At 39.7% G+C, this 25,737-nt stretch overlaps 3 protein-coding genes across 3 annotated transcripts; 1 reads left to right on the top strand and 2 right to left on the bottom strand.

Moving 5' to 3' along the window:
* The first annotated feature begins 537 nt into the window (after positions 1-537).
* Positions 538-13,831, top strand: phldb2a (pleckstrin homology-like domain, family B, member 2a). Its single transcript, XM_033978423.2, has 17 exons — positions 538-752; positions 2,500-2,621; positions 3,734-4,680; positions 4,801-5,127; positions 6,942-7,076; positions 7,549-7,686; positions 9,111-9,257; positions 9,460-9,570; positions 9,659-9,742; positions 9,816-9,950; positions 10,254-10,353; positions 10,811-11,003; positions 11,741-11,831; positions 11,918-12,064; positions 12,650-12,869; positions 13,020-13,105; positions 13,183-13,831. Exons 2-17 carry the CDS (start codon positions 2,564-2,566, stop codon positions 13,321-13,323), a joined length of 3,060 nt encoding a protein of 1,019 aa, XP_033834314.1. The 5' UTR covers positions 538-752; positions 2,500-2,563; the 3' UTR covers positions 13,324-13,831.
* Positions 13,832-16,787: 2,956 nt separating this feature from the next.
* Positions 16,788-20,794, bottom strand: si:ch211-244c8.4 (mucin-2). Its single transcript, XM_055226797.1, has one exon. The coding sequence runs from the start codon at positions 20,300-20,302 to the stop codon at positions 17,705-17,707; it is 2,598 nt and encodes an 865-aa protein (XP_055082772.1). The 5' UTR covers positions 20,303-20,794; the 3' UTR covers positions 16,788-17,704.
* A 960-nt stretch (positions 20,795-21,754) lies between these two features.
* On the bottom strand, positions 21,755-25,632 carry LOC117381465 (organic solute transporter subunit alpha-like). The gene is made up of 8 exons (XM_033978441.2): positions 25,417-25,632; positions 25,027-25,178; positions 24,295-24,368; positions 23,912-24,070; positions 23,384-23,495; positions 22,927-23,073; positions 22,141-22,246; positions 21,755-22,062 (listed from the first exon to the last, which is right to left on the bottom strand). The coding sequence occupies exons 1-8, from the start codon at positions 25,499-25,501 to the stop codon at positions 21,905-21,907; spliced, it is 993 nt and encodes a 330-aa protein (XP_033834332.1). The 5' UTR covers positions 25,502-25,632; the 3' UTR covers positions 21,755-21,904.
* Between the last annotated feature and the right edge of the window lie 105 nt (positions 25,633-25,737).

Genomic DNA, 25,737 nt, shown 5'->3' with positions numbered 1-25,737 from the left:
ATAAACAGAAATGTGTTTTTTTTTTTTTATTCAAATGCAAAAAAACGTCTAATGATAAAAAGTCTAATGATAAGATTTTCAGCAACAAGATGTGTGTGATAGAGCACTATAATAATGTTTTTCCTCACCACCAGTTTGCAGTTTATGTTTAGGAGCTTTAAAAACAATATATGTCTCGTGGAGAAATATAATATGATGAGAAAGTGAGATGGTAGGAGGTATCTTATTGATTAGTTGTTGGGGTCAAAGAGCACAGCCAGTCTTTTGAAAATGCAGATCGTTACAAGTGAACCTAAATTATTGCATTATCTGCGAAATGTGATTCTTTGAAAACAAAAGCTCTAATGTAATTATGTAATTGTGTGTAACTTTAGGCCTGTTTTGGTCTTAAATGAATTCACTACTGTTTGTTATTGATCACATGTCTCTGCTCGCCAGTAGGAGGCGCACTGGAGCTCTGGCGCTGATGCCGGGCTGTAAACACTCCCTCCTGGAACACATTTAGTGGGAGGTGGTGGGAGGGCAGAGGGTCTCCTGTCTCTCTTTGTCATGGGAAGACTTTGGACTTCTCTGCGGCTCCTTATGGAAAAATAAGAGATTATCATGAGTTAAAACGTGCAAATGTAGCGCAAAAAGTGAAGACAATGGTCAGGAGAGGAGAGGAAAGTTGAGCGGTCAGTGGGGTCTTGATTGGCGGATCGATACTCAGAGGATGCTGCGGGAAATGTAGTGACTTTACTGGAAACAGTCAGGTAAGTCGTCAGAGATTATTAAAGAAGACACCGCTTTAAAGATCTTCTGTGTTGCGCAATTTCAGATTAAGTTCCAACATCTTTTTTTCTAGCAAAAGAACTTGAGCAAAGTGGGGCAAAAGGCACATGCATGGAGTATCATTCATACAGAGGATTAAGGACAATAGATAAATAAGACATGTACGTATCTGAGCATATGCCAGTTGCGTATGTTACTGTAATTACACTACAGTCAGTCCAGTAACTCTAAACTGACACTAAAGTTTTGTTGTTTTTTAACTTGATGATCTTGATTTTTACATTTGTACATTTTCCATCTTGCATCCATATACCAGATCTACTCTCAGACCCAGAGTTTGAGTACCCCTGACCCAGCATACACTTCACACATAGTCACAGTACAGTAGCCTATATGAGATGCTTGTAGTTTATCACTGTGGGTCTTTCCTTGATGTTATTGGTGTGTCTGCCCTGCTGGTCTGTAGTCCGGGTGATGCAGTAAAAACTCGTGCTCCTCACATGTGGTAGGGGCTCGCTCTCCCCTCTTTTTCCAGGAGGTCTGCAGAATGAACTCACGCTGATTGATTGTGTGACTGTGTAAAAGGATACCCCATTTCCTGTATAGGCTTTCGCTCCAGACGGCTCACCAGAAAACCTTGGATTGGGCATCTCTCCCTGTGTCTGTCTCTCTCTTTTTTATAAGGCCTGGAAACAAGAAACTGCATCATTTTCATGTAAACTAGTTGATTTACCATTGATTTTCTTTCTTCCACGTTGCAGAAATGTCCAAATTAGGTCAGGTAATATTATTCTTTCACTCGACCTTTGTCTTCTGGGGTCATCACCACAGTCTAATGATATGCTGTCATTTGTAGGTTCATAGATTATATGATGGGTTTGTGTCCTGGCCTGACTCAGTGGCTGCATCTATCTTGGTGTCAAAGTAGGAAAGTGAGGGCTGTTTAAAAGTTTTAACAAATGAGTTCAACATAATGTATTGATTTTGCATTGAAACATTTCTCCATAAGTGTTTATCCATGCCCAAATACCATCACTATTCTAATTCCCCCATACTGTTGTTTACAACCTACTATCACTGGATGTCTAATATTATCTGCTCTAGTGTGAATCTTAATGAGAATATTTACTAGAACAAAACCTTTTTGTTTCTCTTTTAAATTCACTTTCACCCCAGCAGCAGTGACTATAGGACTCTCCAGCTCCTTCAGTATTCCCAGACTGGGACTGGCCTGACTTTGGCTGCTCTTTCAATGAGTTTTGGGGTCTCTGAGGGAACGCATTGGACAAGCGTTCGAGTGTCTGGGGCTAAAAGATCAATTAAGCTGCAGGACAAGTGCTGCAGTCCAGACCTCAAGTGTTTATTAGTGACATGAGCCAAGTTTCTGTAGAGACAACTTCTGTGTCTGCTTTACTCATTTGTATTTGGTTGTGACGTTCTGTGAAAAAACCCAATTGGTTTAATGTGTGAAGTAGTATGGAAACTACTGACTATTATCTGATTTCTGGAGTTGTTACAATTGATGCAAGTAATCTGATTTCTTTCTGATTGTCCATTCATGTTTATTTAAATATGCGTGTTGCATTTGTAACTAATCCTCTTCCACACCCAGCACACAGTATTTCTTCGATCATATGAGCCGTCAACTCAAGGTGCTCACAGCTAGAAGTTTATTTATTTTGGATAGATTTCATTTTCCCTCCCTTCTATATCTGTTTTTCCCCTCAGACAGTAATCGTCTCGTCCAGCTGAAATTTGCAGCACCGTGCTGTATCAGAGAAAAGAGGTCAACATGAACAGCAGCATGCTTCCTCAGAGGAGTTCAGTGAGCACACTCGGCTACAGCACAGGTACTACAGACACTACCAGTAATCTCTATGTAGTATCTGTATTGTATCTTTATAGGTTTGATAATAACTGAAATATAGTCTGTTCAATGTAACTTTTGCATTTCCTTCAACTCCAGGAGAGACCAAAAAAGGTAAACTCATTCATAAATAACAACCAGATGATAAAAATTGATAAAATTACTACTTCTAGCAATAGAATTTAACTGCACTTCAGATGTCTTCTATCATGACTTGTTAAATACTAAGATGGTTTGCATCAACAGGCACCTTTGATGCCTTTAACACCTTCCCATGATGTCACGACTCTATTCTCACTGAGTCAGGTCTGTCCTTGCTTACTAAGGCCATAGAACCATGGGTGACACTGTGGCTGAATGTGCACTCAGTTTCACTTAAATGTAAAAAGACTACAGTGCATTTTTGTGTCCTGGTCCACTAGCCTTCTTCCATTTTTAGAAGACGCACTTTGGGCCAGTGTTTGTGTTGGGTTTAAAAGTGTATGGGAGAACATTCTTCCCTGGCATTCCCCTCTGACTCTGCATATGTCCCATCACCCTCCTCACCGTTACAGCAAACCACATCATTATCTGCTCTGGTAAAGAAGCAAGGGTCTGAGATATTTCCCCAGCATCTCTCTTATTTACTAGTTAGTACTGTAGTTAATTGCTTCACAGTAGTTTGACACAAAACAAACAAGGACAGGCCAAACAAAACAAAAAAAGTACCCGTAGTGAGGAAGCAGTCATTTGGGGGATGTTTTTTGAAAGTTTTTAGAGAGTCTGAATTTTTGGTGTGGAGGGAATTGTAGACGTTTGGGACAGAGATGGTGAAGGCTCCAAGGACCAGTGCTTTGATTTGACTGTGGGAGATTGAAGTCAGCTGATCAGAGCCTGTGGGAGGTTGGGCTGGACGGGGTCAGTGAGGTATGGAGGGGCCTTGCCTTGTTATGGAGGGCTTTGTAGGTGATCAGGAGGATCTTGAAATTGATGTGCTGTTGGATAAACTCATAATTAGGCTAAGCTGGGTGCAACCATACTATTATACATACTATATATAAATTTGAATTTAGAGCTATAGAATATTTGCTTTATGTTATCATATGTTTCTTGCAGACTGTGTGAAGTTGGAGCCAAGTGGCCCATCTGTGGGCGGGGGCATGAGGAGCGGTCGCACTAAGGCAGAGCTTCAGGAGCTGATGGAGACACTACAGCGCAGGAAGAGTGCACTGGAGGCCAGTCTGAGGGCAGCTGAGTGCAGCAGGAAGTACCTGAGTGTGCCCTCTGCCACGGGACCCCAGCCCCCTCGGCCCCTGTCAGCCCTCAGCATGGACCGGCCCCCCTCCACGTCCAGGATGCTCGCCTATGTGTCCAGTGGAAGCAGTGTGCCCCCCTCTCCTCGACAAGGCGAGCGCCAGATCACTTCCAACGGCGTTCACCGCCACTCCCACTCTCGACACCAGTCCCAGGACAGTCTGCTCTTGTCCAGTGAGGGGAGCTCTCTGCTATCCCCCTCCTATGACCCTGTCCCTCGCTCGCCCCGGATCAAGAGTGGTGCAGCCAGTGTCCCCTCCAGTCCTCGCATGGGCCGCAGACTCTACTCCCAGGTTAAAGCAGGGGAGTCTCGCCAGAGGAAGTACTCCACTGGATCACTGACTAGTTTAGGTACTCACAGTCGCTCTCTGCCCCGCCTTCACAACCCCACTGACCCCCCCACTCTGTCACTGCCCTTACGTAACCCTGCAGTGTCCCACAAGGCGGGGGGCTCTGCTCGGAGAAGTCTGTCGTCCTTAGAGCAGCCTCCTGATGTGACTGTCCCAGCCAGTATGCCCAACGCCCCTCGGAGGGCCAGCATGGCCTCTCTCAGCTCTCTGGGTGTAGACCTGGATGGGACAGGGTTAGACCTGGGCTTTGGAGAGAGGAGGATGTCCTTTGGGAAGGGGGGACTCAGTCCTGGACAAAGAGTTGGCAGCATCAGCTCTCTAAACGGGAAAGAGGAGTTGAGAGACTACCATCAGCACCAAAGAGATGAACGCCTCAGGGAGCAGAAAGTTCAAAGACTGGTGAGGTTATTTGTCATGTTAAACAGAAATCAACTACTTATACTTTTAAAGATTGTGTTATATTTTCAAATACCAAATCTGACAACAGCACATAGAACCTAAAGCTCTGGGCTGTTGCAGGAGTGTCAGCGTCTGGAGACCATCTTGAACCTGTGCACAGAGCTGGAGAGGGACAGCTCCAGTTCAGCCGTGTCCAGTCTCCAGAAGATCAACAAAGAGCTGGAGAAACTGCAGGTCTCGGATGATGACTCTGTGTTTTCAGACTCTCCCAGCAGCAGTGCTCCTGACACCTGCTTCACTCCCAAGAACCGAGACTACCCCCTGAGTGAGGACCCAGTGGTGGGCCAGAGAGGTCAACAGAGCACTTACAGCGGGGTCCGGTCACACTCACCTGCAGTTAGCCTCAACAGCAGTGCCCCCTCCCCTTCCACACACCACAGAACCAAAGTAAGGGCAAAGCACACACTCAACAGTAAGAAATTATTAAGTCTGTTGTTAATCTGAAAATAGTAGAAGAATTTTGAGATTTCTCAAGATTTTTTTATCACATCATTTCTTGCTATCCCTCCCATCTTAGAAAAAAAAAAAAAAAAAAAAAAGATTATTGTTGTTAGTCAGACTTGACTGTTTACATTAGTTTGTTGAGCTGAAACTTACCAGGCTCCTTACCAGAAAACAGTACATTATATTTATTATGATATGTCTCTTCAACTGAGCTAAAGGAAAATGTCTGAGTTGCTGAAAAGTTGAAGTTGTAGCAGACAGTGGAAAATATAATCATCATCATAATAATGAATGCTGTGGTGGTGGTCTTCCACAAGGGGCTACAATTACTTGATTTACATTTCCTGTTTGTATGGTTTTGAAAAATGCATAATCAGGAAAAAACACAGATCACTCTGAAGAATTGCAGGGAGATACTTGAAGCTTGTTCAAATGTTTAACTGTGCTGACTCCAAAACGGAAAAGCATAAACCAAACAAAGATTACCCAACAGTCAAACATCTATATCCACTTTGAAAATAGTTATACTGGACACCCGGATTTACCACAGACTAGGGTAACCCACTTTCTTAGCCTTAGTCTCATTGTGCGCATATGCAGTGCAGTGTATTGCAGTATTCTTCTCAGTCTGGGGCAGAACCGAATGGCAAGTCTGGTTTTAATGATGAAGTCCTAGTTTCGCTTCGCTGCTCAGCCTTTCAGACCCTTTAAGGAGGGGGAACAGGAAATGACTTTATCCCACGGAGAATTGGCCTGCGTATGTGTGTGTGTGTGTTTGTGTGCGTGTGTGCATAAAGGGACCTGCACCTTTTCCAGATGTGTAAACTTTATACCTTAAACCAACAAATGAACAATCTTAACAAAATAGCGCTTGTAGTTTACACATCATCAGCAAATCAACACGTTTCCCGATCTATCTGCACGTCCTTAAGAGGAGCTGGAGCCATTTTCTGTTACGTGTCAATAGTGACAGATGTTTACAAATTCCTGGTACCTTCTCCTGCATCTCCCACATACCACCACAGTCCAGGACTACTCTCACTATAGTGCTCAGATGGCTTTAATGTTTACCACTTTGTTGTAGCTACTTCAAATTAAGTTGTGGATTTTTTTGTGATTACTCTTGGCCTTTCCCTTCTGGGTTTGCAACAGAAGATCATGTGCCCAGTGGAATTTAGTGATTTGGTAATGATTTGTGCTGTAGGAGTGATGAAGAGGAACAAGAACAAATATTTTCCAAACTTTTGAGCATTAGATAAGCCTCATGAAAGTGCTTTTAAAGATGATCATTCTGCACCAACTTAATTAAAATGAAACAATTACAACAACATAAACTATTACAGAATGACCTTTAATTTTGAGACATTAGCTCTACCAATATTAGTTTAAGCCTGACTCAAGCCTGCTCCTAGCATACTGATCTTTGGCAAGGTTTAAAATAAATTAATATATCAAGTGTGTCTTATTGTGGGAATGAATGGTTGCTATTGAAGTAATATGGCCGTGATGGGCTGTGTGGGGGTATTTTAGACTGACTGGCAATGGAGGGCACCAAATTTCCATTGCACTAAGCTGAAAAGAATCTCTTGTTGTCAATGCTCCAAATTTGGAAGAGATAAAAATGTACAGCTGTTGTCAACTAATGCACTAAAATCTATGTGTCTTGGCTGCTGTGTTCGTACCCAATAACCATAGAGGAGAGTTGTTTTGGAGTCTGTAAAACAAAGCCTTTATTTGAATTCCTTGTTTCACTGCAGGTCTTGGAGAGTGAGCAGCTGAAACAGGAAGTGACGCAGATCGAAGAAGAGCGCATCCAGGTTCTGAACAACATTGAGGAGCTGGAGCAGAAGATTAAAGACCTGGACAACCAAATGGAGGAGTCTGTCAGAGAGGCACGAGGCAGAGGCTCATAGAAATAGCACAATATATAGCACAATGAAACACTTAAATAGTTTGTGTTAATAATGAGTCATGATTATTTCACTGTCAACAGCAGAAATCTTATCGCACTTATCGCATATATGCCAAATTATCATTTTAAGTATATATTGAAAAATAAGCTGATATACTACTACCAGAACTAAATCAGGTCTTAAGCGAGACCATACTAGGTATAAACTAAGGCTAAAATAAACTAAAATATGAACAAAAAAATAAAATTGACACTAAACACTAGAACTGCAAAACAATCCAAGCTATTTGATGCTTAATTTAATTGTATTTTAATGTTACGTATGCTGTGTACTGTTAATGTGCTCTGCCTCAAACATGTGGAAAACAGCAAGACACTTTTATGCTTTGTTTGAAAAGAGCAGTATGGTCTTTCTTCTCAAGGTGGAGTGATGTTGTATTGATGTGCTGCAGATGGAGGTAGAGCGTGCTCTGTTGGATGGGGAGCATGAGTCTGAAGTGGCCCAGTTAGAAAGAGAGAAAGAGCTTCTGGATCAACTCAAGGAAAAGATTCACAGCATCGAAAAACCAAATGGCTCCGAGAGGACAGAGGTAAAAATGAGACTGTTACATAAGAGAAACTGTTCATCTGGATTATCAATACAACAATCCTTCAAAGAGCGGTCTGCAAAAGTACAGTTCTGAAATAAATGTGCTTTAAAAGGCACAGTATAAAAGGCTTTGTGTGTAACTATGTAATGTTATGTAACTTTTGTGTGGAGGGCCCGCTACCCACTTGTCACCATGGAGATGTTATTGCTTTACCTCGACTGTTCCACAATATGGCACCGAAACTAATTACAGGTCAGGTTTGTGATGAGGAGACCACACTCACAATAAGAATGATTGCTTTTCAGGTATTTTTGAGCATTTAAAACATGTATAATTGAAGACATGAATGAGAAATAAGTTTAATGCCATACTGTGAAATAATACAGACATCCCCATGAAGACAGACAGTTGTAGACCCTCCTTCAGAAAAGTAACATATCATCTAAAAGCTTTCAGTCATCGTTTTTCTACACTTAGTTGATAAAAAAATTGAACATTTTACAATAAAAATAATAGTTTCAGTAATCTACTAATGGAAAAAATAATCACTGGCTAGTCTACTACTAAAATAATCGTGAGTTGCAGCCCTAAATAGTTTTGTTCATTTATTTATTACTGCTACTGTTTTATTACTACAACCACTATTATTATTGCACATTGTTCTAAAACCACATTTAAGTAAGGCTGTGAGTAGGTGCATATTTAAATAGAGGAATAGCTGCACTCCATTTTTGGGACCTTGTGGTATTTACATTAACGCCTATAATTTGAAGGTATTATAAAATGCACAAGAAATACTCTCCTAAGAAGTTTTATACATAATTTACCACAATTCTATGCATGTACGGTACATCTTGACCTTGTTCTGAATATATTCTTTTGTTTTACTTTCTTGATTTAGACCAAAAGTCCCAAAGAAAGGCCTCAAATAGTTGCCATGTGTTTAAAAAGTAGTCACTGCACCTGACTGTAATCTGTTGGGGAAAAGGTGAAAAATATGAAACCATAACAGTTTCTGCCAAATTAAATGTTTATTTAGCAAGTTTTTTCCATTCCCCAGTACAGCTATACTGTATAAGCAGCTTTGAAGTCAAAATATATCCACTGCATACTGTCTGAATCTAATTATAAAGTGCCTTATTGTCCAATCAGGAAGTGCGCAGTAGAATGCTAGTTGTTGTAGCTTTACTGTAATGGTTTGCCATTACTCCTCTTTGGTCTCTGAAAGTTGTGAAAAGCACTTATAAATAATGAATAATGAATAATTACGATGCTAGGAGTAAATAAGGTAAGTGAGAAATAATTTTGGACCAGTGCAAATTGTTTAAATGAAATGGTTTTGTTTTTTCACATTTTTAAGACAGTTCATTTAGGACATTTATTTGAGTTTTTCAAGTGCATTTAAAAAAGTTTTTCACCCTCAGCAGGTTGACGAACAGACCAAAAGTCTGGAGGAGTTGGATTTTCAGAAATTGGAACGAGAAATTAACCAGGACGAGGAAAAAGAAAATCAAAGCCAAGAGCTGCTGCGGGAGATTGCAGAGTGTCAGCGCATTTCTGTCACACGCAAGGTAAAGTAATATTCATATTATTATCATTATTCTTATACTGGAAATTAAAACCTGTAATTAAGTAGTAATTAGTAATTAGTGTTTCTGAGTGGTATGTGGATAGAGCTGTGCATTTTTCCAAAAGCTTAGCAGGTTGTGTCTTCCTCCAGTGCCTCTGAATTCACAGGCCTCACACAGCACTATTCACTGTTGTTCTTTGCAGGAAAGGATTATGACACTGAAGAAACAGTCCACACAGATTACTTTACAAGCTCAACAAGAACGAGACAACTTCCAAAAAGAGAAAAACAATTTACTTGTCATGCTTCAAAAAGTAAGATCTACATGGTGCTTATTATAATGTAAATATTAAACTTATGTATATTATAGATGTGATGTATTTATTATGTGGGTTCTTGCAGGAGAAAGAGAAATTAGCTTCTTTGGAAGAAAAGTATTCAGAGTTATCTGAAGGACAAGCCTTTGCTAATAACCCCATTAAAGAGGTAGAACAAAACTCAAACATAGCCACACACAGAGATGGGGTGAATTTGTTTTTAATGGTGTGTTTTGTCCTAGCACTTGCACTCTCTGAAGGAAAGGAGAAGGAGCAAAGAAAACTCATCCCACCAAAGTGACAGCCTACCTCACAAGAGGAGCCAGCAGATCCTCACATCCTACGGCAGGTCTATGGGGCACACGCTGCCCCCGAAGGTCAGTACTGTTACTACACTTTGAAATCATCATTTCTATGCAGTATGTGTAATTTTGTGAAGGTGCAGAGATGTTCAAATATACCCTTAAAAGAATAATGCAAAAAAGTTACATTATTAGAAGCCATACTTACTGATGAGGATGTGAATGTGGAGTGCTATGACCAGGCATTGCCACAACCCTAAAATGACATTCTCTCATTCTGTCCTTCATAAAATCTTTCACTGAGACACTTCCTTGGGGAAAAACAAAAAAAAAATAAATGTTGAATTAACTACGTACCCCTTTTGTGCTCCTGTTCAGGCCCACCCCCCTCTGTCTCAGAGCTCCAGCTGTGGCAGTGTGCTCCCCCCAGGATTCACCTTCTCATCCCGAGACCTGAACGCCCGCCGCCTGCAGAAGAGTGAGTCACATGGTCCTCTACTCCTCTCTGTCTCTCTCTCTCTCTCTCTCTCATGAAATATATATATTTATATATATATATATATATATATATATATATATATATATATATATATATATATATATATGTATGTATGTATGTATATATGTGTGTGTGTGTGTGTGTGTGTGTATATATATATATATATATATATATATATATATATATATATTTATGCATGCATGATGATGCATGAAGCATTTCATGTTCAACAAAGTAGTCTGATCTTGTTTTAATGAGTGCAATTTCAAGACATGTGAATATAAATTATTCCATGGCAGAAATGTCTATACAGATGCCAATTTCTGTAATTTGTAGATCACTGAAATCTGGAATGTTTTGTTTAAAAAATAGTGCTTGCATCTTAGCTTCAATGCTGTGCCTGATTTATTTGAGCAATATTTAGTTTTTCTTTCAGACAATAATAACCACATCCAGATGAGTGATGAGAGACAGAGGCGGAGCGACTTTTGCAGCCGGATGGTCTCTGAGCCTCTTTTTTTGGACTTCTCCTTTGCCGACAGCAGCCTGAACTCGGACACAGTCAGCGTGGACAGCTCGGACAGCCTGGAGACCAGCTTCTCAGCATGCTCCCCGGACAATATATCCAGGTCAGAAACACTATGGAAGTTATCATGAAGGCATTTGATATGTCTGTATATCTCTAAGATCTAAAGCAGAGGAAATGTGCGTAAGGAGTGAAGTTCAAGAGGAATGTTTCTGTCTGGTTGTCTGTATAAGCCATTTATTCAGACCAGCTGTTCTTTTCATATATGCAATTATACAGTTATATAGATCTTAAAACAAAAAAAATATTGCTTATTTTTTATTTCCAGGGTAGAAATGTCGGTTTGTTTGCTTCTCTGATACAAATTATAGAATAAATGCAATTTTCTAGCCTCAAAATTCAATTTGACCTTCACAAAACGTATAATTTGTAGTTTGAAAATATGTAATATATCTCAACATAAAATTTGAAACTATTGTAGGAACAACATTTCTGTGAGTTGAGCAGTAAAACAACTTCTATCATACTCAAATAAACAAATAATGTAAAAACTCATTCAAAATGTCTTTTAAGTTTTAACTTTCTGATATCACTCACTCGTTATATATTTGCTAAAGTGATTTTTTTAACCTAAGTTTCCCAGTTAAAGTGACATTATGTTCCACTTCCATTTCCATTTCTGAATTTAGATTGTGTTTGTTTATATGTATTACCTGGACTTTTTGAGACCCTTTTGATGGTGAACTACTTTCAATATAAATGTGGTGTATATAATGTATTACTCTCTCTTTGTTCTGACATTTACATTCTTCCATTGTTTGACAATCTTGTTCCTATTAGTGCGAGTACATCCAACATGGCCAAAATAGAAGAGATGGAGCGTTTACTTAGAGAGGCCCAGGTGGAGAAGCAACGGCTGCTGGAACATCGAGTAACTATCATTCTGTAATTGGTAACCATACGCCAACTGTACACATGTGTGTGTTTGATGCTGGGGCCTGTTTACTTTATGTGTAGGAGCGCGAGATGGAGATTCGCAGACAGGCCCTGGAGGAGGAGAGGAGGAGGAGAGAGGAATTAGAGAAGCGGTTACAAGAAGAAACAAGCAGGCGACAAAAACTGGTAGAGAGAGAAGTGAAACTACGTGAGAAGCAGAGGTCGCAGGTATTGGAACTGTATATATGATGCTAAGGTTTAGTAGATGGATTTAGTGGTGTTAGCGCCCTGTAAATACTGTTAGGGTTAAGGGATTTGACTTTCCAAATCCTCTATTTGGCTATAAAAACCCTAAAAATCATCCCAAAAAAAACCCTAAAAAACAAATACAAAATATGCTTCACTAGAAAAAGTGACGTGTATTTCTAAATGCTAAATGTAAAAACTAGGTCTTGACAAAGACTTAATCTAGAATCAACAACATTGAAACCAGGATTAACCCATCTTGACTAAAACCCAAAACTAAAGCAGGTTTATGGCAGCTAAGGCAAACCCACATCAGGCACACCCAAAACAAGAACATAATCTGAAGTAGAAGGGAAACCAGCTAGAACAACACAATCTTCATCAGAATCAGAAATATGATTCTTAATATAAAAAACATAATACTATAAACAATGATAAATATTAAAATAAACATGTAACAATCCAACATAACTTAATAATTAAATAAAGACTATAAAACATACAAATCTGTACCACAGTTGAAGAATGCTCTTAACTGTGTTTCCATGTGTTTCTGTGCATCTGCAGTCCCGCCTCCTGTCACGCTACCTCCCGGTCAGGAAAGATGACTTTGATCTTCATGGACACATTGAGGCAGCTGGACACAATCCAGACGCGTGCTTTCATTTGGCCATCACTGATAAAACCTGCCGGGGCTTCCTGGTCAAAATGGGCGGAAAGATCAAAACCTGGAAGAAGCGCTGGTTTGTTTTTGACCAAAACCGCAGGACGCTCACTTACTATGCAGGTGAGTCCTTTTGATCCTCTCTGTAACACTGCTTCAACTAAACAAATAAAATTATCACTGCATTTGCATTTTAAAAAGTAGTGAGTAGAGCTATGGCAGACTTTTATCAGCCTTAAACAAACCACCCTATGTTTACGTTCTCTCCTGCAGACAAACATGAGACCAAGATGAAAGGAGTTATCTACTTCCAGGCCATCGAGGAGGTGTACTATGACCACCTAAAAAACGCACACAAAGTAAGATCACTTGTGTAAGTACTTATCTGTGATTTTATTAGCCCACATCTATAAAACAGTTTCCTTTCTCTCTCCAGAGCCCAAACCCTTCTCTGACCTTCAGCGTGAAAACCCATGACCGAGTGTACTACATGGTGGCGCCATCTCCTGAGGCCATGCGTATCTGGATGGATGTAATAGTCACAGGTGCCGAGGGACACATGCACTTCATGGTTTAACACATGAACATTGTTTGGCAAAGGACACCACTCTCCCTCCAAGCCTCTTCTGTTGGAGCACAATACAAAGAGCTTATACAGTCATGTTTACTGGGACTAGAGCTCATTGAATGCCACTACGAAAACTCATGGGGAATGTTATACACCACTTCAATTAATAAGCTACTCAGCCAATATTAAATATGGCTGTGTATATTAAAGGGCATTCATCGCAGTATCCGGCTGCCTTACAGCTCACAGTTCTTTACTATACAGTATTTTAGCTTTTCTTCTTTTCTTTGCATTTATATCATAAGCTTCATTTGAATGTTTGGTCATAGGAGATCACATTGTTGCAAAAATGCACATATTCTATTTTACCTCATATTACCACCCAAATCAGGACTTTTTCACAGTGAGTTTACAATTATCATGAACAGTGTTAGATTTCACCTTATATTGATTAAACCTCCAACATCTTTCTAATGTTGATTGAGTTTAACATTTACTTTGCATTTATTTATAATCACCTGGCACTTTGTAAGTATTTTAGACTATATATATATATATATATATATATATATATATATATATATATATATATATATATATATATATATATATATATATATATATATATATATATATATATATATATATATATATATATATATATATATATATATATATATATATATATATATATATATATATATATATATAATACTTTTGACAAATGTGCAGCTCGTGCCTTTTATACAGACAATGGAATAGTGGTCCATGTTGTCGACACTGCAGTGTCATGTATCAACCATCATTGCACTACCGCTTTTCACCAGCAGAGGGCCTCAGTGCTGCGTCTGCACTAAAGTGACGTAATGCTTTGGCTGACCGTTGAGCTGTAAATGATGCGTCACGTTTTAAAGGGACCAAAAAAGAGCAAAGAATCAACTATGGCAGACATTATAGTTCCTTTAGCAAAAACATTTCTTTGTTTTTTTAGTATTTATCCATTAATAGAATAATCTGTTAACATCAGACCTTTTTTATGTGTATACTGTATTAGATGAGGCAGGCCACTTTTAACCTGGAGTGAGCAGCTGTTGACCCAGAGCGACCACTGACACAGTTTGTGGATGAGTTGTTTTGTGTGCTGAATTTCTATTTTAGAGGGTGACTTAGACTGCCCTTCACAGTGTGAGACAAAACAAATGCTTTGTTATACAGTTTTTATATTTTTATGTTTGTATGTTTTTGTACCAGAACAATAGCCATTCCAATGATAAGATGCTGTGTTTTTATTATTGATTATGAGAATAAATATTTTCATTAATCGTGATGATATGACTGTAAAAACATCCTTATGATTAGGTCTATTTTACATTTTGAACTGACTTTAAATGTGCTGATGTGGAATTGCAATCATAGCTTAATTATTATCTTTTTATTGCCCCACATACATCAATATTGACTGCTCATTTGTGCATGACCCATACACATCTATACAATGAGTAAGACCCTGTTTAGGTCCCGCCCTATTTACGGTCCGTGGCCTCCTATTGGTTGACCTAGTGGGGTTGGCATGGATACTCAGAATAAGGCATGCTAAATTAGGCTCTAAAAGTCTCTCCAGAAGCAGCACATACACAACACAACACATACACTTTATAGAGTTTAAACAGTGACAGTGTCAGGATGGCCCCTTTGCATTATGGGTACTGTAATTTGTGTAACACATAAAGGCAATGCCTGGCCTCAAAATCAAAGCAGACAATAGCACAAACTATAAAGGGGCTTATACAACAGCTTATGCAAAGTGGCCTTAAAGAGAATTGTGTTGTGTTATTAGCAGAAGTATGAACCACACTGCTGCTAATCATGTGAATGCATCATGACCGTGTTATTTCTGTCTGAGAGCGATTAGTAATGGTAACTTAGTATTGAATATATTTTTAGGAAATCACAGTCTGTTCAATATTTTGTCTGTTTTTCAAAGCTAAAAGATGCGTTGTGATCACCCTTTCAGTAAATGCCCTTTATCAGTCCGTTGAGACATGATACACATTTACAGTAGGTGCCCATAAAACCTGCTCTCATCCTCAATTGCAGGTGTTTGCTGAATACAAGCTTTATTTGTGTTGTGTCTGGTCTCGGGGGTTTTCTGTTCTTTTCTCAGAGATACAGTTTCATTCTCTGTGGTCTGTAACAGCACCTGACGCCTTCATAACCACGTGTTTTTTCCTCTGCCAAATGATTGTGTTCTTCTCAGCTTGCTGCCTCTGGCCCAATGATACACAGAGGTCCTTTTGTGTCACCTCCGCTGTGCTTTTTATGTGTAAAAAACGTTTGTATTTCTTATTCTTAACATTAGGCTCTTCTCCCCATCCATCCTCATAACCCCTATCAGCTTCGCTATGTGAGGTTTTTCTCCCACCACTAGACATTAGTTTCAGTCTGAACTATGAAACTTTGAATAGAAGTCTCTCTTTAAGCGATGTGTCCCTTGATTCTGTGCAGCACTTAAACTTTTCACATCAGTTATCATCTTAACAGGAAATATTACGCAAGTTCAGTCTTAGACAATCTTATATGTGCACTGCAAAGACAAGAGAGGTTTAAACCAGGACAAAACCAGGTGAAATTTGAATAAAACCAGGACAAAACCATAATGCATTTATAGCAGGACTAAAGTGGGATTTGCCCAAGATTAAATAAATGTTATATTAGGTCCTGAACTAAACCAGATTAAATAAAGATTAAATAGGGTATTTATTCATACTAAACCAGGACTAATCACTAAACAGCTCTTAACCAGGATGCTCATAACTATGACCAACATGACCAAATCAAGACTAATTTAGGGTTAAACCATAAACCAGAACTAATCAACCTTAATGAGTCAACGGAATCCCAAACTACAACATACTGTGAAAGCATGTGTACCAAAAAAACTAACAAAAAAACTATGAATTAAACTTAAACTCAATTAAAATGAAATTATTCAGCCCAGTTGTCTAAATGTGGCACTAAGAATAGCAGTGACACACATTCCCATAGTTGTCTGAAATGAGGTATGCATGTTAAGTGTTTGCCTCACATCTGATTGGCCAGCCGCTGCTAACATTCAGGCTCTGTCTATTCAGGTCAGTGCACTTGGCCTGTGAATGAAGTTAGTATGATCCTTCTCTATGGGCCGTTTGACAGAGGGATGCTTACACTGTAGACAGTTGGGATACACTGAGGAAAGTGACACTGTCTTCATGTTTTTCTGATAAGCGACACTATTTGATCTGTCATTCGTGTTTTATTAATAGCAGTTTTGAGAGGAGAAGGAAATATGAATTAATACCTCATGCATTTCAGAACATGTTTAAACTTCAGGGTTAGCTGGATTTTGACATAAGAAGACAATATTTTGTTGTTTGGGGACAATAATAATCAATAACTACTCAAGTAAACACAAGCATTTTTCCTGCTTTATTGTTGTTGATAATTAGTCCTGATTATGACTCAGTATTTAGTTTCATACTTAAATCATGCTTGTTAATAAATCTCTGTTTTTGATCTAGGTTTGCCCTGGTCTATACATAGTTTATTAAGTTAAATGTGTAATTGTAAAAGTCAGTATTTTCAGTGGCTGAATTTAAATAAGATATCGTGTTATTAAGGACTTGTAATATTTATTGTTTAAATAGTAAACATAACAACATAGCGGAGACAATACACAGATACTGCTCTTGTCCGAGAATAAGTGTGGTTAAGATAAGCACGAGTTGATTCAGTAGCTTCTCCCGTATTAAATCCATTGTCCATTTAGCCATTTATATCAGCCACTGTCCACTTCTAACTGGGAGGAGGTAAGTCTTTCGCGCAGTTCACATTGAGATTTGATCACATAATTTACTGCAAGTACCAGCAGACAAACACACAGGCGCTGTACAATTCAAAAATGTGCAAATAATAATAATAATTGTAAGTTTTCTGCTACATACTGTACATCCAGATAGATTGGAATGTTTGGATTTTGGCTGCAGTTATTCATTAGGAGACAGTAAAAGAACAGTTTATCAAAGAGACTCGTTGGAAAGAAAGACAAAAACTGTTCCTACAAAAATGGAAGTTAACAGAGTAAAAAACATTTGTCTGTCGGAAAAGCACCTCTTTAAAAAGCGTATGTGTATAAGCAACACTGTACCAGGACCATGTTGTTCACTGAAGTTACCAATCCTGATCTTTCCTGAGACATGTCCAAATTTAGACTTCCTTAGGCTGCCAAGAGAGATGATTTGTGCTTGAGTCTATATTTACTGTTCCTGTATTGTTGAGAAGTTGAGAAATGAGCCAAAAATAGCTTAAGAAGACTTTAAAGATGCATTCAAAGTCACTGATCTGATCTGTTGTTCTATTTCCGTATTTGCGTGGTACCACTTTGAGCTGCTGGTTTGGCCCCCGCTGCCCTCCTCACTGGAACCTTAGACACTGGGATCTTGGTTCTGTTCGCTTGTGGGATTTGAGAACCATGTTTTACAGGGATTTTGGAGTCACGCGGGGAACAGGTGGGAGCCTTTGATTGCGTCTGGCTCTCTTCTTGGCTTTGCTTAGAGGTGACCACGGCAACCTCAGAGATAGAGATTTTATCTTTGCTTGCACTATCATGTGAGTTTATATGAGGGGCTGATTCCTCCGGGGCAGCAGATGTAGTCATGTCCTTATTTGCCTCCTCCTCTGTATTGTGGCTAATGCGTACAGGGATCTTACCAACTCTGCCCCCACCAACTACAGGTATTTTGCTCAGCCCTGTGCCGTGTCCTTGCGATGTCTTCTTTTTATCTTCTTTAATCTGATGTGAATTTTCTTGCAGGGTGTCACGGGGTTCTGGAGTTTTGGAACTTAACGTCAAATTCCCATCTAACAAACATGGATCACTTTCTCTTTTCCTACTCAAGCCATCCCGGGACAGTGGGGCAGAGGAAATGGGGCAAGAGGAAGTTTGAGAAAGTGCAGGGTGAGTAGACAGGGTAGTAGTAGAGAGAGGGATCTGAGGGGACGATGCAGAGATTTGTGATGTCAGCGTGGGCATCTTTGAAAGGAATGAAGGCGTTTCAGAAGGTGCGGGAGAAATTTTAGGTTGCGAGATAGATAGAGGGCCTTCTTTAGATACAGAAAGTGAGGAGGTAGAGGACATTGGAGAGATTTGGGCTAAAGCAGGCGTAGGTATAGAGTTTGCAGACATAGACGAAGTAGCAGTTAGTTTAGTTGGAATTGTCTCATTTAAATAAACAGGGGGTGCAGAAGTGGGCGGAGCTTGACTTTTTGATACTGTTGATAGTACTGATACAGAACTTACTTGGGTCTTAGTAAAAGTTGTTGCTGTTGAACTTGAACTCTCACTGACAAATGATTGAGATGTTTTGTTCAGGTCCGCTGTAGAAAATTGGTCAGGTGGAGTTACACTTGTTGTAGACACTGATTTGCTCGCAGCCATAACTTCTGTTGTTGGAATCTTTGAAGAGATAAGTGGTGCGGGAGGCGTGGGCTTGGCTGTAAGAGGATATGACAACGATACTGTCACTGGGACTTTGTTGAAAGAGGTGGCTGGTAAACTGCTTGACAAATCCGGTTTGGAAGTTGAGGTCAGGGTGAATGGTGTAGTTTTAGGTGGGTTAACCATTGCTGGAGGTGGTGTGGTAACAAAGCTCACCGATGATACCGTTTTGGGAGTTTCGGTGGTCTCAGATGCTAGCTTGTTCACTGTTGAGGTTAAAATTGAGCTAGCTGATGGCACTTTAGTTGCAGTGGCTTGAGCATTAGGAGGAGCTGTTGTAGTCATGGTTATGCTCAAAGTAGTTTTCATTGTAATTGTCGGGGAAGACATAATTGGTGCGGAAATGTTCGTTAATGGGCTTGTTGATGGTTTTATGGCAGCTGATGTGACGTCTGTTGTCGTCTCATTTGTTGGTTTGATGGTTGGTGTTGTCAAAGTTGTAGATTTGGTTAACGTGGTGATGATGCTGCTGGGTTTCATCGGAGAAGATGGTGTAGTTGAAGAAGGCAGCGTGGTGTGAAATGAGTTAACAGGTTTAGGTGAGACTGAAGATAACGGTGAAGAGACAGGTTTTGAAAATGATGTAGTATATGAAGGCGAAACATCTGAGGATATAGAAGCTTTACCCCACTCTGCTTCCACGTCCGCCATGATGTCCCCCCCTCCCGAGATGGAGTCAAAGGTCAGGAGTGAGGAGATGTCAGCCAATAGCGTGCTCAGGCTGGTCTCACCGGGAACCATGGCGGCCTGCATAGTACAATGTGACTCATTTGGTTCACCGCCTGGAGTCCTAGTTGGGGACGTGGTCGAGCTGTCCTGGGCTGTTAGGCTCTTGTTGGTGGGCTCCGAGCTCTCTGTCCCGGGGCTGTCCAGCGAGCGAGGGTGAGATTTGGGGGTCAACGTCAAGTCCTCTTTGATGATCTCCACACTGTTACTTCTGGATGACATTAAGAGTGGGCTCGGCGGGACCTCCTCTTTCTCCTCCTTATCCTTTGAGCGAAACTTAACATTTCCAAATAGACCCTTAATCCCCCGGCGCTGGCGTCCTACGGGCTGGGATACGGTTTGTACTCTGCGGTCCCCCACTCCCCTCCGACCCCCTCTGAGGATGGAAAGGAAGCCCAGGGACTTGGCCGAGCTGGCAGAGGAGATGGAGGTGCGGGCAGGAGCGGCAGCCAGAACGCCATCTTCACCCAGTGGACCCTCCTCTGTCTGCTCCTCATCTCCGTCAGTCTTATCTTTCTCCTGGTCCTCTGAGTCGTTAGCTGCAGAGTCTGGAACGTCCAGGGTTTTACTCCTGTGCAGTGGGGACTTATTATTTCCTTCGCTTTTGCTTCGAATAGAAAAGATGTTACCGGGCTTGCGCTTCCCAAACAGCTTGAATCCCTTTCTGATTTTTCCACTGGGCTGCGACTCAGATGGTGGTGGTTCCGTGTTCTCCGTTTGCACATCCATCTTCAGTTCTTTGTCCTCAAGTCAGTGGTAAATATAAATTAGAGAGCAATGAAATCCTTAGGGAGCAATGTAATTTTATTATCCGCGTGTAGCCCTATGTTACATCAGCAGCACACAGCGTTACAGTCTGTGTGTGTCCCTCCTTCTGTCTATCTTGCCATCCAGCTCTTTCTCCTCTATTTCTCCCTCTAAGCCACTCCCCTTTGCCTCGTTTTTTTGTCTGGCTGCTCTCTGTGGGTCACCATGGAAACTGAGGGGCTAAGCAGCTTTCGTCAGCGCTGCGGAGCCAGGGGCAATCAAGGAGGCTCCCTCTCCTCTCCTCCTCCCTCCATCTTTTGCTGTCTGATGACTGTTTACATAAGGGCCACAAACAAACACTCCTTTAACACAGCCAAATTCTGGATTTCTCATTGATCCGGCTTTATATAAACGCCTCTATCCTGGTTAATGCTGTGGTTTATGGGCAGATTGTGGATAACAGTTTTCAGCCATCAAAGAGCATTGCATCGCTACAAAAAATGTGTGACTGAGACTGACCCTTTAATTATCACTAATAACGCATTACTTGTATTCCACTCTAGAGGCTTGACAAAACCTCTCAAAGAGCCACATTATAGGATACACTGAGGGAAGAGAGACTGCTTATTTGCACTACTGCCCCCCCAAACAATTACACATTGCATTGATACATTGGTATAGTGTCTTGCTCAGGGACACATCAACAGTTGTAAGACTTTGCCTATGGTCCAGAAAAAAGGTGAAGTTTTAGGTACATTTGGGTTATGAGGCTGTTAGTGTATTTCATAATCTGATCAGAAATCTGCTGCTGAGAGTTGTGACTTTCTGAAGATCTTGATGTGTAACCAATGTTAGACAACAATGAAGGCATTCAGACACATTATATAATTATTATTGCATCTACTTGTGTTGCTTGAGAAAATGGCATGATGTTGTGACTATTTTTGTTATTTTCAGCTTTTTTTTGAGTAACCACATTTCCATTGTGAATAATATATATATTTTTTTAAATGCTTAATTTATTTAAGTTGTTTATGGGACTTTTAATGCTTTTTTGTATAACTTAATTGTAGCATTTTTACTGTGTGTGTTTTTTTTTCCAGTCTGCACAAGTATAACAGTATACTCTTTAATAGATCTGAGAGTATTCTGTCATTTAAGTGAAAGTGAAGTTGGAAGAGATGCAAGCACTCCCTCTTGTGGACAACAAGTTGTTGACAAAAGCAGAGCAGGACCTATTTATGGAAAACCCTATTGTCATTGTACAGCTTCAATAAAGGGAAGAAATGAGAGCAGCTAACTCTAAAAATATAACAGTAAGAATCAAAGGAATTAAAGGTTGGTTCATTTCAGTTTGTATTTCATACTTACTGTCCAGTTACCAAAAAGATAAATACTTTTATATATAAAGGAACATTTAACCTGTGCATAAAATTGTCTAACAAATGTTTTACAGTACAAACACCTTTTAGGATTTAGATTTTTGATATAAAATAACATTTTGGGACACATACTCAATGTAAACAGTAAACTTTTAGCGTATATTAAAGTTTGACATTTAGAGTCCCAAAATAGGCATGAGTCTTATACATCATGCTCCTCACAGGGCGCCTTCAGTGCCACAGTGCCGTTGTGGGTGTTGTCCTGCTCCTCCTCAGATTCATCATATGTGCGTCGATACAAACAGCGATTGACCAGTGTAATGATGAACATCTCCATGATCATCAGCTGCTGACTGAGCACTGGGGAAGAAAAAACACAAGCCGGCTGTAAACTTTACTCATTATTTATTCAAATATACAACAGGTGAAGCTGCTTACTGGAGCCACGGGCCTGAGAGGAGAAAGGAGGGGAACACGCAATTGTCCCATCCATCGCCAAGATGTTAATAATGGACGACTGCAGCTGACTCAGAACCAGAACCAGCTAAAACATCGTAACAAACAAGGACAAAACTATGAGTAATGGATCATTTTAAGTTTATAACCAGGGTAGAATTAAGGATTACTAAACTATCTGCCCACTTGCAGTCATTTACATTTGAATTGGTCGTATATTTAGCTCAGATTTATATTTCTCTTTAGAGGCTTGACATGCTACTCAAATCACTTACTAGTTTATTATTTACTCCCTGTCCACTCCTGGTGGTGGTAAGTTATTTTTATTGCCACAGCTGCCCTGGGGCAGACAGAATCATGACTACCAATCTACACCAACTGCCTCTATAACCACCATCAGTCACTTATACACAATATTTACAAAGGCAAAGTGAAATGTCTTGCCAAATGTTATTGTAAAATGTTTGGATAAACTGAGATACAAGTCAGATGACATCACAACATTCTATAGGACAATCATGTTTAAAACTGTTTAAAATGCAGATTTGTGTTGAACTAGAGTTCTTGGGTTACTCATAACATGACAGTATTTGTGAATTTGCCTTTTGGATATTCCACATGAAAGTGTAATGTGCTCACTCGGATAATCTGACTCTCCCCATCTGGAGTTTCATATAACTACACTCTAACAGATTTATCTGTATTTCTATATAAAATGATGTAAACGGACACAAAGGTTTAGTAGAATCTTTGATGCATACAACTGACCTGGTACATGGCGTATTTGGGCACCAGCTTGATGTGCTGCAGCAGCCCTTTAGTGTTCATGCACGTGATGCCCACAGGCCAAAGGGAGATGATGGTCAGGACTCCTATGAATACATTTATCCAAATGGCTGCGCTGGTAGACTCCAGCTACAACAGGAAACAAGTCACATCCAGTTTAATCTTGTCAGAACAATTAAGAACTTAGATTGAGCATTATGTTTTTAGGTAGAGGGCCCAAAACCAAAAAATGTTCTTCATAAAGATTTTGACCGGGGCATTTCACTAAATGGCATAAAACGTAAGTGAGACTGCATCAAGAAAAATGTTACAGGCAATAAAAATGTGTCTAATTGAATATGTAGTATACATAAATTACATTCTAAGCAGAAGCAATTTCATGAAGAACTTGGCAAACCCTTCACCAGCAAAACCTATAGTGTCCCTTTTATTTACTTACATTTGTGAGGTCAAAGTTTCCATTGGTCCACAGAATAATGGAGACGATAGAGAAGACTGTTTTGAGGATGGCGTATTGTAGAGCACCCAACTTCATCAAGAACAGCATGCGTCTACAAGACATATATATCAAAATAAGTATTATATTATTGGCCTGAATGAAAAAATACAGCAGGAAATTATGAAGGACTGGTGACTGCTATAATCTGTTTGTACACTAGATTAATCAGCATTGTTACGAATTGACTTGAGTGATATTTATTCTGTTAAAATTAGGTCTGGGCAATTTCTCAAGAAAACAATTCAGTCATCAGTTGTCAATGATGAGCTTGGGTCTTTTTAATGGAGAGGTCCACAGCCAATCCTCCATCTGTAAAAGCATGTGTTTGGAGGAGACTTCAGAAATTGGGCTATTTCTTGTGTTGATATAAAATCTGTTTATGCTCTTGAAATCAATATATTAAGCCATTTTTATTTGTTTTGAAAATGATATTAGATTTTTAAAAATAGCTCATAAAATGTGTTTTACCGGGACATGGGCACTCTGGGCAGGCAGGGGCAGCAGCAGCAGCATGGTCCTGTGCTGATTTTAAAGGGTTGACCGGAAAACCTTTTCAGGAAGCCACTGCTGCCCCCCAACTCCTCCACTAGCAACTTGAGGACCTTGTACACCACCACTGCGAAATAACTGCACACAACAAGTTTTACAGTGTCATAATATTAATAGTTTTGCAATATGTATCCAGAGAAAGCCTATAAAAATGAGCGCTCTTCTGAAGGTCAGATCTTTGAACAGGTTTTGTGTAATGATTCATCCATGTTTTATTTGAAGACATAATCTCAAGGACAAAGCAAGGTACTTTATGTGTTCATATCATGTGTTGAAATAATGAAGCGAGGGAGTCAGCTCACCAGTTTGATGCCATGTCTGTGAACATGACGGCTCGGGGGATCCACATCCCAAAACAAGACATGATGGCAATACACTGAAAAAGATACAGTGACATGAATTTGAGTCTGCATTGAAGGCATTGTGATGATTATGATAGTTATTAAATTGAATTAGAGGACAGGTCAATAATATATAGTGCAATTTACTGTTTAACTGTGTGTGCAGATGTTTTAACCTGGCCTGTGGTTAGGTTATTATCCTGTCCACATGAAACAAAAACTGACACAAACTTCTATGTCTTCTCTGTCAGTATAAATAAGAACTTTTTTTTTTTTTTTTTTCTCACAATAGCTTCATAAAGTTGTGCCATTATTCACCCACAAAGACATGATTGTTGCCAGCTAAGCCAATGGAACCATTTGTGTATCATAAATTAAAATATTTCTTCCAAAAACAATAAACCCCCTTTATAGAGTTATAAATGCCCCTGTCCTCCATCTGAAATGGTGACATCATTAAACTGATGAAAGTGAGTTTTATTTTTCAGTCCTAAACTACAATATATTCTGGTTTTCATATTCAAATGTATTTGGATAATCTTAATCCATCTTTTTCACTTTCACTTCTTGTTGGATGATTTTGAGGACTTTGTGGACTTTTCACCATTCAAAAAAAATATAGTATTTAAATTATTCATTCCAATGGCAACTGTCCTCATTTTTCACCACTTTAAATCCATAAATAGAACTTACAGGTGCTGCTCCATTGATCCAGATGATAATGGTCTTTTTGGGGTACGGCACGTGTCTGTAAATATACACACAGATGTCCAGATACAGCAGCAGTGAGAGGCAGGACATGAAGGTCAGTATGGAGTACAGGCAGATCCCAAACATATCCAGCTCTACAGGGAAAACAGGGACAATACTGGAATGAGATGAGAAGGCTTTAAACAGGTGTCACCAAATCACAAAACCCCCATTCTCAATTTGATTATCATTGAGCTACACAGTTAAATATCATCTTAATTCATTATATAAAAAGGTGTTTTACATGGCAAGTGATCATCTAGTAAAACTTGTTGAAAAATGGTGTATCAAACCTTCTTTGATTGTAACAAAACAGTGCATTGGTTTACTCACCTTTTATCACGTCAATGGCCAGTGGAGGTTCTTGTAAACATGCTGGATGAATTGTACCATTCATCATCTCTTCCAAACTGTCCATGTTATATTTTTAAAAACTCTAAACCACCAAACAGTCAGAACTCTTTCTAATCTGTAATGGTCCAACAGTGGAGTGAAGGAATGACAGCAACTCTCACTATAGACCGTCCAAGTAACTCATTCATCCATAGTGGTGTGTTATAACAATAAAGACACCGAGGTCAGTGACCTGTACCAGTGTGTCACTCAAGATGAACTTCGGCAAGGTGTGCCATTTCCTCTTCAAAGAACATGTTA

Source organism: Periophthalmus magnuspinnatus, chromosome 14, assembly GCF_009829125.3.
Source record: "Periophthalmus magnuspinnatus isolate fPerMag1 chromosome 14, fPerMag1.2.pri, whole genome shotgun sequence".
NCBI lineage: Eukaryota > Metazoa > Chordata > Actinopteri > Gobiiformes > Gobiidae > Periophthalmus > Periophthalmus magnuspinnatus.
The sequence above is the reverse complement of the archived record's forward strand: the minus strand, read 5'-3'. Positions and strand labels throughout refer to the sequence as shown.

Bases quoted from the DNA above. Each gene is read 5' to 3' on its own strand.
- phldb2a (XM_033978423.2), top strand. From the start codon at position 2,564: ATGAACAGCAGCATGCTTCCTCAGAGGAGTTCAGTGAGCACACTCGGC. The intron at 9,743-9,815 runs GTAGAACAAAAC...GTTTTGTCCTAG, and splicing joins CTAATAACCCCATTAAAGAG to CACTTGCACTCTCTGAAGGA. The intron at 11,004-11,740 runs GTCAGAAACACT...TGTTCCTATTAG, and splicing joins TCCCCGGACAATATATCCAG to TGCGAGTACATCCAACATGG.
- si:ch211-244c8.4 (XM_055226797.1), bottom strand. From the start codon at position 20,302: ATGGATGTGCAAACGGAGAACACGGAACCACCACCATCTGAGTCGCAG.
- LOC117381465 (XM_033978441.2), bottom strand. From the start codon at position 25,501: ATGGACAGTTTGGAAGAGATGATGAATGGTACAATTCATCCAGCATGT. The intron at 24,071-24,294 runs GTGAGCTGACTC...TGTTGTGTGCAG, and splicing joins ACAGACATGGCATCAAACTG to TTATTTCGCAGTGGTGGTGT. The intron at 22,063-22,140 runs GTAAGCAGCTTC...TTTCTTCCCCAG, and splicing joins CTCTCAGGCCCGTGGCTCCA to TGCTCAGTCAGCAGCTGATG.